This window comes from Marmota flaviventris, chromosome 15 (genome assembly GCF_047511675.1).
Source record: "Marmota flaviventris isolate mMarFla1 chromosome 15, mMarFla1.hap1, whole genome shotgun sequence".
Classification (NCBI taxonomy): Eukaryota; Metazoa; Chordata; class Mammalia; order Rodentia; family Sciuridae; genus Marmota; species Marmota flaviventris.
The window spans coordinates 10,897,901-10,911,565 of NC_092512.1; the positions used below are offsets into that span (position 1 = coordinate 10,897,901).

Sequence of the window (13,665 nt, forward strand, 5' to 3'; positions counted from 1 at the left end):
TGCCACTGGCCTTTGCAGCTGGGTCTTCTAGAGAGCCCAGGTCAGTGCCCCCTCCCCAGCTTTTCCCCACAAGGCTCATGGATCTAGTGCTGAGGTACACTCCTGCAAGAGACAGCTCCAAGGGAGCAAAGGGTTTACTAAGAGACATAAGGTTTAAAATGGAGGAAACAGTACTCCTTGACATATAGAATTGATTTTTTTTGATCTAGGGATTTAAAAAGATGACATAAGGTTTAAAACAGCGTCCAACTTGTGAGATGGAAACAAAAATCTAAGCATGAAAGCACTCAAAATAAAGACTGTCACAAACAAAGATTTCACAGTGGTCTTCTAAAGAGGATCGGATCCCAAAAAGGGGGCCAGAGGATGTAAGTCTTCACATGAATTTCTGTGATGAGAAGGCATACAAGCTCTTGGAGATCTAAAAAAAGTACCTGCAAATAGAAGACGTTACTAATGTGGGCACATTGTCTAGATGCTGGGCTCTAGAATCTCTCCTACCAGGTATGTCCTGGGGACCTCCACTGCTTAGAGGACCCTGGTTGCTGAAAAGCTGATGCGTGAACCCGCAGAGCAGCCTGTATCTCATGGTGGGTGCTCAGAAGACACTTTCTTCTTCTCCCACTCCTGGTCAAACTTGTTTCCATGGGAGCATCCTTGAAGTCCCTCCATACCACCATATTGTTTTTCTTCTTCCCACAGAGATTTCCTGGGGACCAAGGAGGCCTCCCTGCTGCTGATGGCCATGTTCCTCCTTGCTGTGTTCTACCACGGACAGCAGGTAACACAATACTTTGCTCAAGCTACCCTGGCCACCCACGTTCTCGGTGGCCGTGAAACTGCCCTGCAATGCCTTTCCTGTTCTTTGCGACAAATGACTATTAGCTGTTTGCATCAATTGTGACATTTAATGAATCAATGTCTATTGAAGATCACCTAATGGAAGACTAAGCTAGAGAAGATGAGGTCGTGAGTGTGTGGCTTTAAAGTCCTTTTAGCCCATCCCTTCCAAACTGACATTAGGAAAAAAGAACATTTTCCTAATAAAAGAGTTTTTGATTTCTGCCTGAGGCAAACTGGGATCCTTCCCAAATCTATTGCCTGGAGAAAATTATTGCTAGAGAAGGTGTGTGCTGTGCTGGGTAAACATTCAGGCTGGAAGATCAGCAGAGGCAGGGTTCTGGCCCAGCTCTTCTCAGGAGCTGTGGCCTTGGATAAGTTATTTATTTCCTGAGAGTCGGCGCCTTGACTCTCAAAGTAGTAACATCCACATAGGACTCTTTGAGATGGTTGTGTCTAGGGTTTGAGGACTCTTTGAGATGGTTGTGTATGGGGTTTTGTATGCTGCTTCGTGTGTGTATATGTACATGTCGAGGAAAAACTTCATTGCTAAATTGTCCTGATTAGAAAAAGTGCCTACCTACCACACTGACTCTGCTCTGAGTCCCTAGTTGTTTGGTTTTGATTTTTTTGTTTTGTTTTTTCATGGTGCTGGGGATGGAACCCAGGGCTTCATTCACTCTAGGCAAGCACTCCACCACTGAGCTACATCCTCAGACTCTGAGCCCCTGTCCTTTACTGGGATCTGGAGTGAGGAAGAACTACACAAAACCCCATTCCTGGCAGAGTTTCTAAGAGGAGAGTGAACTCTAAATAATGCAGAAGTGTTAGGTGTTGGACACACTTGCCCAGGGTCTTGCCAGAAGGAGCTACTCTGCAAAGCGCCTCCCAGCAGGCTTCACTCAGGAGGTGTTGCCTACTCCCAGAGGCCAGTGGGACTTATCCAGGCAGATTCCAACCGGTGATCGGTCAGACTCTGGAGAGGTCTTCTCTCCCTGTGTAAACCTGGCCTCATCAGCCTCGTCGCTGGGCTCTGGATCCCAGTCCATCTTTCTCTGGTCTGTGTGCATTTCAAAAAGAGTAACTAGAAAAAGTAAGGCAAACCAAGAAGGCTGACAGCCAGAGCAGAAATAGGAACATCTCTGGGAAATCACCATGGAAACAGGGAGGCAACAACCCTGGGAAACCAGGGATTAAATAGTCAAAACTCCCGAGAATTGAGACATACATATGGAAAGTCACTCATAATAAGGGGGATGGTTAAAGCAGTGACTGCTTTTTACCTTTTGATGGAATTTGTGATAAAACACAAAGTCAAATGTCAAAGTCTAGCCATTACCAGAATTCCTTGGTATTTCTGACCATCTCTGGAAACAGGTGTCCTGTCTCCTAGGTCTGGGTGGCCTCCTTTTACAGAAGGACACGCAAACTAAAATCCATTTGAGGGCAATGAGGACAAAACTAGACAAGGCAGAGATGCACCCCCAGAGATGCACTCACTCCATCACACAGGTTTCAAAATGGCAAGTGAGAAATCCCCAGAAAGAGCTGAAAGAACAAATTTGTGGTAAGAGTTCTCATTCCATAATAATAATGTGTTTCTGTCTCCTCTGTTACCCTAAGAAATTACCTGTGCCTTGACAGTTCCCCTTTTCTCAAATGCTAAGCTTCTAACACTCCAAATCAATATATCCCACTTTACATTTGTGCAGGAAAATCAGATAATCTAATCCTGTTAAGATTATGTGTAAGGTAAGAATGCTTAAGTGCTTCACTGGAGTCTGAAAACTTGTGACATCTGATAATTTTTCCCTTCTATTTCTAACTTTCAAAAGGCTTAGAATTACATAACTACATCTCACAACCATCAGTTATAGGTATTAGCTTTAGCAGATGGCACCCAAACCCCAGCTCTGCTCCTTAGTAGGTACATGATCTTCAGCAGTTTACTAAACTTTCTGTATCTGTTTCCTCACCTACAAGATGGAAATGCTAATAACAGGTTCTACTTCCTCTGTTGTGATAGTATTGTGTGAGCATATAATTACAATATACTTAGCCCAATGGCTTGCACATATAAGAGCTAAAAATCATTGGTTAATATTTTACTTTGAAAATAAGCCTCTGTCACCAACAGGGAAGATGTTGTTATCTGTCTAGCCCTAAGACAGGAGAAGAGACTCCATCTCCTGAGGCCCTGAGTTGCAAAGCCAATAAGAACAATTCTGAAACAGGAATCCAAGTGCTCTACCTTCTGCTTCCATTCTGTCCCTACCTCATGCCACTGCCTCCCTATATTAGAAGCTGCTTTCAGCAGGACTGCATCCCTTCGAGTGTCTCCTCTTTATAGCAAGTGGCAGGCCCCTGTTCATCCAGAATCAAGCCCACCCACTGCTGACCTTGTGACCTACTCCCACCAGGTTCCTCTGTGACTCAGCAGCCCTGTGTTTTAATAAAGCCTGAATGTTGCCCATTGATGCCGGGTGTGCCAAAGCAGGGTGGGTGGGGCAGGCATGATGAGACAACCCCAGAGTGATACAGGCAGTTAGGCAACTGAAGAATTGGGAATTTTCATTTTGCACATGTGTGGAAGTGTTATGCCAAATACTTCCTCCTCTTCTGAGAAGGTGAACTTCTGAATGTTGGACAGGGAGGGATAGCAAACGCCAAATGCCACCAGCTCATGCCTGATTCACTCACAGTGCCTGAGCACCTCCATTTACAGAAGAGGAAGCCACACCTGTGCGTGGGGACAGAGATTCATAAGGTCATGCCTCCAGTCACCTACTCCTGGGTCTGTGAAAGACAGATGTTGGGGACTGCGTGGCTCAGAAGACCCAAGCCTTGGAACCCAATGTTTATATATATATATATATATATATATATATATATATATATATATATATATATATATATATATTTATGTGTATATATATTTATGTGTACATATATTATTGGTCATCATTGTAATATACTATGGTAATATATAAAGGAATTTAGAAAGTCATTAAGAAATAATAACAAAAGATGTATAGGAAAAGACTTTTTGTCCAACCATCCCTTGACCTTTCAAACCCCCTAAGTAACCATGTTTAGTCTTCTGATATTTGTTTCCATAGAGCACGATGATGTTATATTGCTATTTTGAATTTATTCATTTTAAACATCATGTATTAGCTTTGCCTTCCTTAGGTGTATATTCCCATATCCTCTCTTTGAAAATCATAAATTCCAATGAAATAATTCAACAGAGTTTGGTTATTATCTACATTAATATTGTGGAACCTAATATTCTTGCTTGAGTTCCAGCAATGCCATTTGGAGCGTGAGTGACCTTGAGACACAACTTCCCAGAGCTGTCATTTTTCTCTTATCTGAAAAGTGCAATGATAAGTCATCTGTCAGAGTTAGCGACCTGCTGAAAGAGGTCATTCCATACAGTATAGGAGTTAAGAGTCACAGCTCAGAGTCAGAATGCCCTGGATTCAAAGCCTCTACTTCTGAGACCTTAGGAAATTGCCTCAACCTTACTGTGCCCACTCCCTCACCTGTGAAATGGAGATAATGAAGCGCCTGCCTCGATGAGCTGTCACGGGACTGAATGAGCTTGAATGCCATGAAGTGCCTGCAACGGAGCCTGAGCAAGTCAGGGGCTCCGTCAGCAGTGGCTGTCATGATGTGAAAAGCCTGCCACAAAATACAGCAACAATATGGCTTTATTCGCTCAGCACCTTTTTCATGTGGCCAGTTCCTCGATGACTGCATGCAAATCAGGAAAGAGCATGCCCTCCCATTCAAATGATATTTTTGAGCAAATGTTAAAGAAATTTTACTTTTAAAATATCAGTGTCCATGTCTCCCTTATGCTTTATTTTTTCTCTCCATGTCCACACTAACTGCACTGTGTTAAGTGACCCCTTTGGTGTTGAAGTTTCCTTTGGTGCCCTCCAGCCACCACTCAGCTATGTGTAAATAGAGACAGAGACTGTTTCACTCATCTTCCTCTGCCTGGCATCCAGCAGGTAATAGGTGTACTTGACCTTTATTTAGTAAATGGAAGAGGAAAGCCTACCTTCTGTGAGCTTTAATACCAGCTGCCACCTGCCTTCCTGACGCTGTCTGCGCTTGGACAGCATGGTCTCTGTGCATCTGCATTCAATGCATCTACCTTCAGTCACCAGGCTGAAAAGTAAACGGTGTTCTTATAACTGGAAAATTCTTGCTTAGGTGAAACCCAGGCCTCCATATTTCCCTATTCATGTTTCCAAGTTGAATTCCTTTACATGAGGGCACTTCAACAGGACAGAAATAAACAAGTACCTCCTACTTCGACCAAGCATGCATTGTTTTTTAAATATTTTTTAGTTGTTGATGGACTTTTATTTTATTTATTTGTATGTGGTGCCAAGAATCAAACCCAGTGCCTTATGCATGATAAGCAAGTGCTTTACCACTGAGCCACAACCCCAGCCCCAGAAGCATGCATGTTTAATGAAAAAAAAAAAAAAGCATTTCATTGGGAAATAGTTATGGGTGAGAAAATGCTGTGCTGCAATCATAGAAGTCAAAACTGATGCTCTTGAATCTGGAAGCGAAAATGATCAAAGCAGAGCTTTTGATCTCATTTCATCCACAGATGCCTTAAATTATAGGAACACCTTGCAATCTTATATTTTAGACATTTCAGATGGCCTTTGTGTGCATCATGTCACTTGATCCCAATAATAGTTCCATATAATAATCCATATCTCTTAAATTAGACAGGCTAGGGGCCATCAGCCTTAGTCATGAGAAAGGAAATCAACAAGCGGAATGAATTTCCCAAGGCCACCCAGCTACCTGGTGGAGCACCCAGGACTAGCATTCTTGTGAACAAGCCACTGCCTCCGCTCATGATTATTTTGGGGGGGAGGTGTTGTGGGAAATTTCAAAAACATACAAGAGTTAATAAAAGCATGTCCGAGGTCACATTGACTTACATCCAGCCTTGTTACATCTGTATCCCTATTTATTTTGCCCCTTGATCTCCTTCCCTCCAATTATTTTGAAGAAAATTCCAAACCTCCTATCATTCATCTGTAAGGACTTCAGTATGTGTCTAAAGTGAGATTTTTAACCTGATCACAATTAAAAGAATACACTTGTAAAAAGAAAACCACAATTCATTTATATTGTCAAATCTCTAAGCCATGTTTCCATTTCTTGGTTAACTTATAATTGTATCTTTTAAGTTTGTTTATTGGAATGGAAATCCAGATAAAGTCTGTGTATTGCCATTGGCTGATACATCTGTTAAATCTGCAGGATCAACCTCCATCATTTTTTTTTTTTTTTGCAGTATTCTGTGAGGGCCAGTGGGCATGTGGAAGTCCTCCTAGTTCAGAGTTTGTCCACTGCACCCCCTAAAGTTATTTAACACTTTCCTCTCTCATAGGTTTATCTTGAATTAGTTGTTTTATCTAGAAACTTGATGAGATTTGGTTTCAATTTTTTCCTGCAAAAATATTTAACTATAATTAGAAGATGGATAATGTCTCCTTGTCTCTCTTTTTGTGATATTAGCAGCTGCTGGTAATAGCCTGTATTCATCTGTTCACTAGATAGTGACATTCTAATCCTATCAGTAGTCCATAATTTATTAGCTGGAATACATTATTTAAAAGAACCATCTCCTCACCAACTCTTACCTGGAAATACAAGTCAGGAAGCGATGATAAATGCTGAATTCTTTACCTATGAGTTTGGTTCCTATGAGTTCCCTGATAAATTTGTTCCCTAGCACCATTCAGAAGCGACGGATGAGATTTTGTCTTTTTAAGTGCCACTCTGAATTTATGCATTTTAGTGTATTTCTGGTGTTCCCATCCATTGCAATTATTATTCTTAGTAAAGCCTAATTTCTCACGTCTTTGACAACTGGAAGCCTATGCAAGCTGGCTTTTAGATCCGTTTTAGTACTGGAGTTAGTAGTCTCAGAGAGATTCCTTGTTTATGGCATGAAAAAAAATATTCTAGATTTTTAAATTTTCTGTCCTAAAACTGAACCACTTCTGGAAAGAGTAAGGATTATTTTTATAGAAACCAATATTAAGAAATCACAGTCTGGAAGCTCTGGGTGCCCATTGTTGCTGCTAGGTTTCCATTCTCTGGGCCTTGATTTCAGTGGGAGGAGCTAGGAAATGCACACCTCAAGTTCACAGTGGTCCTTGTTTTCTTATTGAGGACCTGGGGCTTTTTTAATATCACCAGATTTACATCTGCAGCTATTTCCTCTTCCCCAGAATTCCAGTTTTCAATGACAACAACACAATTGCCCATTTGCTTTACTGTACAATAGTCTAAGAATACTAATGCAAATATTACCACCTACAATACGATTATTGTAACAAGTTTTAACATTTTATTGGAATTCATTTTATCCTTAGGGTATTTTCATCTAGGAATGGGCCATCAAATTATTGTTTAAAAAAACATCAGGCATACGTATTTTCTCTCCATGGGTTAGAGATGAAGGTTCATTATTTACTTGTTTACTTTTATAGACACTTTTAAAATCTATTTAGTTTTATAATTAAGTAAAAAATTTTCCATGATTCTAAAGTTGACTCAAAACAAGACAGAATTTTAAGTTTGGATTCTAGCTTTATTCCTCCATTCTGTTTCCTGTTCCCTCTCTCATCTAGTAGATAACAGCTTTTTATGGTTTTCACTTTAGTTTTTCAGTAAACAAATTAAGACGGATTAATGTGAGTGTAAGAGGAGAGAGAAAGAGAGAAACTTTCCTTTTTTAGACAAGTGATAGCACGTAATACATGCATTTCTCCCTTAGAGAACAGCTCATCAAAGTATAGAGAATCACTCTTCCTATTTATAGCTGCACTGTGTCCTGTTGTATATATGTGCTATGGTTTGTTCAATCAACAAAATGAACATTTGGATTGTTTCAGCTTCTGCTATTATTGAATAAATAACCTGTGCCTGTCTTTTATACTGTTGTTATCTTCTAGGATTCTAAAGTAAGACATAGCAAAGCAACTAGTCATAAGCCCTTCAATTTAGGACATCTAACTACATGTAGTAGACTGTTAATTTTAATGGTTAAAGATTTTGAAATAATACATCCCTAAGTTGTGATAAAAATGGCTTGAGTGTTGCTCTGTAAAGGAAATTCTTATGCACAGGGAAACCAGAACAGGATGGGACAGAACTAACTAAGAGTGCCGAGAGTAAGTTGTTTACCTTTAACTTCCTAAGTAATTCACATAAACCCCCAGGTGGTTCATCAACAGCATCTCAAGTTCATAGATGAGGAAACAGAAAAGTCACTACTTGTCTTGGGTTATAGTGGCAAATGTGGAACCAGAGCTCTATGCCATATCTGTCTGACACCAATCCATGATTATCTTACTATATAGTTCATTCATTTCTTCCTTATTGTCTAGTGATCAAGAACCCACTCTTTGCCCAGTTTTGGAATTAAGTTCAAATTCTGGCTTCTCCACTAACTGGGTGTGAACTTATCAAGTTACCTAACTATGTTAGCTTGATTTTTTCATCTGACAAAGAAGGATTGAAAATAATATCATACTATTGGGGTTGCTGCTTGGATTAAAGGACCTACTGTTTCAATATTGCTTAGAAAAAAGGCAGAGACATAATAAGTTCCACTCAAGCACTGGTTAGTTTTAGGATTCTAACATATTTGTCAAACCAAACTAACCAATAGGATAGAGCACGTGCTCTGTGCCGGACATGTCAGGCTGCCAGTCAGCTCAGGCTGCCCCAACCAATACCTCAGAAGGGTAGACCTAGCAGAAATTTGCTTCTCATAGCTCTGGAAGCTGTAAAGTCTAAGATCCTGGTCCAGCAGATTGTGGTTCCTGGTGAAGGCTCTTTCTGGCTTGCAGATGACCACCTTCTTGCTGTGTTGTCCCATGGTCCTGTCTTAATGGGTGCTCATGGAGAGAGAAAAGCAGACTCTGTCACGTCCCTTCCAGTACAGGCAGTAACTCCATCACAAGGGCCCATCCTCATGACCTCATCTAGCCCTACTCACTTCCCAAAAGTTCCATCTCCAAATATCATTACCTCCTGAGTCAGAGCATCCATAGGAAGAGGGGGAGGGCACAATCATTCAGTCCCCAGCAGTAAGGATGTGACAAGTGAACAGGTGACAGGACCCTGACTGCACAGCACCTGTGGTCTAAGAGAGGACTCAGATATAGTCATAAAATCCCACAAATGAGTATAAAAACACAGGTGCAATGATACTGGGAGGTAGGCGCACAGTCCGAGGGACCTAATCATTCTCTGATGGCTTGGGGGCAGTCAATGCCTCCCATCACTTAGGTCAGGCTGTTTCCTTTCTGAAAATTGCTAGATCCTGGCCCACCTCCAGATATGTGTGGCTGGAGCCCATACTCCACAAGTTCCTCAGCTGCCTCTCTTTGTCTCCCATGAACTGCAGCTGGAATACACAGCTCGCCTGGACTTCCTCTGGCGCGTACAGGCCAAAGAGGAGATCAACGAGATGAAGGAGCTGAGGGAACACAATGAGAACATGCTCCGGAATATCTTACCCAGTCACGTGGCCCGCCATTTCCTGGAGAAAGACCGAGACAATGAGGTGAGTCCTTGCAAGTCTGGCTGGTTAAAGTGGGTCGGAATGGGCTATATAGTGTTACTCCACTGAACCCATACCCTGGGAGAATTCTTCTATGCTCTTGTGAGGGCATGAAAATGAAGACCATACCTACCAATGGTGCCAGGCAGCCATGGCAGGCATCATGTTACCTACACACCACCTCCCCTGACCCCAAGCAGCTCATCAATTAGGTGAACATAATATCCTCATTGCAAGATTGAATTGAAATTTTTTAAGTTTTATATGTGTGTGTTATGCATATCTATGTGCACCTGAATATACATATATATATATATATATATATATATATATATATATATATGCACACACATGCACATATATTTCAGTCACAGAAAGTACAAATACTGTATGATTTCATTTATATGAGGTATTTGGAGCAGTCAAAATCGTAGAGGCAGATTAGTGGTTGCCAAGTGCTAGAGGGAGGAAGGAATGAGGAGTTATTGTTTCAGAGACTCAGAATTTGTTTTGCAAGATGAAAAATGTTCTAAGATGGTGGTAATGGTTGCATAACAGTGTGAATGGGCTTAGTACTACTGAACTATACAATTAATGGTTAAGATGGTAAATTTCATGTACATGTATTTTACCATAATTTTTAAATAATAATATATGTATACAGACATATGCATAATGGATGAATATGTGTATGCACATATGTATTCATATATAAATGTAGGTGTGTGGGTGTGAGTATAAGTATTCTTAGCAAAATGTCTGGCATGTAGTGGATGCTCGAAAATGCTCTTTATGCTTAAAACTACTTTTTCTTACTGTGTCACACCTGAAGGGCCACTCTGTGAAGTCAACACAGAGTCTGAATCAAGGTGCCGGAGGCTACCATTTCCTCCCAGGCTCCAGGGGAAAATCTTTCCTTTCCTAGTGCAGCTTCTGATGCTCCTTGGCTTGTGGCCCCATCACTCCATCTGTGGCTCATCTTTACATGGCCCTCTTTATAATAACATGTGTCCTCCTCTCTTCCAAGGACACCAGTCATTGGATTTAGAGTCCATTAATCCATTATAACTTCATCTTAACTTAATTACAGCTGTAAAGACTATTTCCAAATAAGGTCATATTCTAATGTTCCAGGTGGATGAATTTAGGAGGGGCATGCACCACTGCACCCAGCTACAATCCCAAATCTTTACTTCAAACTTTAGTTTGAAGAACAGCAACTTGGTAAATTGTTCTTCTAAACCTTATACTTTAAAGACTTGCGTACTCAGAAGATATGAAATATCTAATACACAAAGAAGCCAGTAACAGTACCACAATTACACTGATGTTTTTATATTAACAAACTTTAGCTTTTAAAGAAAAAATCAGACTCTATAAAGTAGTGTAATACTCTAAAATAGCAGACTCTATAATGTAGTGTAACATTATTGTTGTTTAACCAGAGTTGTTCAAACCCTAAGTTCCCTTAAGGCAAGTTGCTCTAAAGAATAAAATTTAAAAGACACAAGACATTATCTTGGCTCAGAGCACCAGCGCGGCTCCTCCTTCCCGCCTGCGCCTAGCACCCGCCGCAGCTGCTGTTATTATCATTCCTTTTTTAACCAATAAGGTTACAGCACGCGAGGTTATGCATCTTGCAGAGACACGTAAGAAGAGGTAGCACTAATTCTTAAAGCCCAGACTATCTACGAAGCTATTTCTTTTCTCAATAAAATATTGCTAGTCTCAAGGAGGTGAGCACACCACCTGGGAATTCTGGGTGGAGGAAGCATCAGGGCAGACAGCTTCTGTGAGACACGTCCTCCTGAACACACTGAGCTCCCAGGTGCAGCCACGGATGTGGCATGGATGCCAGATTGACTTATTATTGTGACGAACGTAGAAGACTGAAAACGAAGAATTGTGGCTCAAAGACAAATTATCGTTAAGTGTCAAAGCTATGAAGTTTTCAACCCACCCTCAGGGTAGCAGTGTTCCAGAACGATAATGACAGTCTCTGCAAGCCTTCAGAGCTCTGGGTTCTAGAAGGCACAGAATGGTACTTCCCCAGGATTGTTCTGCTTGAACCAATCACAAAGCAGGCCCAGATTTAAAGAATGAGAATGGGATGAGGCAATCAAAAGAGAGTCTAGAAGGAGAAAAATGAAAGGAAACTGAAAAGTCAGGAGTTCGGCTAAGCAGTCAGGTGAGGCATGAAGTCTGTCTGAATCACGCGCTGAGATGTTGCCCCATGCGGGGTCACCCATCGTGTAGACGCTGCCTTTGTGCAGTTGAGGGAACTAGCCCCTGCCGCACAGTACGTATTTATATTCACGTGTGCCTGCTGTGGGAGCAGGGCGGAAGATCATCATGATGAGGGGATCCCAAGAAACGTTGCGGAAGCCAGACTCTCGAGCAAGTGTTGTATAAAATCAGTGGTCTAGGACATCTCGGAGCCCATCCAACAAGCCTCTATCAGTAGACGAGTCAAGAAGAAGGAACCCCAGTCTTAAGCTCCAAAACAGCTCCCACAACCTCCCGAACTTCATCTACTTCCCCCAGCCAGGAGGACTCTCCACCACCACAGGCTTGGCCAGAACCCTCTTCACCAATGCCCAAAACGCAGCCAGAGTCAGATGTGTCTCTGGAATCGCAGCCTCCCACGCCCCCCGAAACAGAGTCCAGCAACCGGCGCAAGAAGTATGAGCCTCCCGAAACCTGGGCTCAAAGCCTTGGGCGTGATGTCCGCGAGAACCGGAGCTCACTGTCGCCGGACGCGCACAGCTGCGAATCCCGAGCCTCGCACGGGCAGCCGCGGGAATATTCGCGCACGACTCCCACGGAGTGGAAGGTCTATCCCCAGCATCGCATGCCCTACCCTACCTCCATCCAGATGGATCTCGACTGCATGTCGGAAATGCAACAGCAGAAGCTGCAGGAGGAAGAGGAGCCCAGACCCAAGAAAGCCATCACCATTGCTGTGTCATCTCGGGCACTCTTCAACATGATGGATGACAGGAGAATCTATGAGGAAGCAGGTCTGGAGAAGTACATGGCATATCAGCTCACCAATGAGAACGTCATCCTGACGCCCGGGCCCGCGTTCCGCTTCGTCAAGGCCCTGCAGCATGTCAATGCTAGACTCCGAGATCTGTATCCTCATGATCAGGAATTATTCGATATTGTACTGATGACTAATAACCATGCCCAAGTGGGAGTGCGGCTTATAAACAGCGTCAATCACTATGGCCTACTAATTGACTGCTTCTGTTTCACTGGTGGAAAAAGTCCCATTGGCTATTTGAAGGCATATCTTACCAACTTGTATCTTTCTGCGGATTTTGAAAAAGTCCAAGAAGCCATACAAGAAGGTATTGCCTCTGCAACAATGTTTGATGGAGCCAAAGATATGCCTTACTGTGACATACAGCTCCGTGTGGCCTTTGATGGGGATGCGGTCTTCTTCTCTGGTGAGTCTGAACAAACTGCCAAAGAGCACAGACGGGACAAATTCTTCCAACACGAAACACTATCTGAGAATAAGCCCCTTGTTCAGGGTCCCTTGAAAGGCTTTCTGGAAGATTTAGGCAGACTACAAAAGAAGTTTTATGCCAAAGATGAACGGTTACTTTGTCCTATCAGGACCTACCTGGTTACAGCCCGAAGCGCAGCCAGCTCAGGTGCCCGGATGCTGAAGACTCTTCGCCGCTGGGGTCTAGAGATAGACGAAGCTCTTTTTCTTGCGGGAGCCCCTAAAGGTCCCATCTTGGTGAAGATCCGGCCCCATATCTTCTTTGATGACCGGATGTTCCTCATTGAAGGGGCAAAGAAATTAGGCACCATCACAGCTCATGTACCTTACGGAGTTGGCCAAAAATACCACACTTAGCGATGAGGACAAGAAAAAGAACAGTGACATTCTTGTATCACAGAGGAAACTTCCTTTGGATGTTTAGAGTAATCAGGTATTTTAGAAGTTTGGACCTAAAAAACTAGCTCCTTTTGGAAGTTTCCGCTTCATGTTTGGGGGCAACATTTTCAACTATCAAGTAACCTTCAAGCTACTTCTCTTTGTCAAAGCTGTTGAATGCCATTGCACCCGCCTTTGTGTAAATCATAATGATGACTCTTTAGAATAAATTTTGAATTTGAATACTTGAATGACTAAGGGAATGTTTCAGAAACTTTCTTAGTTTCACAGAACAATGCTCATTTTTGGA

The 13,665-nt window shown here is 42.3% G+C and overlaps 1 protein-coding gene and 1 pseudogene across 1 annotated transcript in view; both read left to right on the top strand.

Annotated features, from left to right (window-relative positions):
• Adcy8 (adenylate cyclase 8) overlaps window positions 1–13,665 on the top strand; it is a 216,858-nt gene that overhangs the window by 177,721 nt on the left and 25,472 nt on the right. The window contains exons 13-14 of the mRNA XM_027947608.2: window positions 703–781; window positions 9,308–9,466. Of these exons, the coding sequence (XP_027803409.1) occupies window positions 703–781; window positions 9,308–9,466 (238 nt within the window). The remainder of the gene's footprint in view (window positions 1–702; window positions 782–9,307; window positions 9,467–13,665) is intronic.
• Window positions 11,094–13,334, top strand: LOC114101521 (cytosolic 5'-nucleotidase 1B pseudogene; annotated as a pseudogene).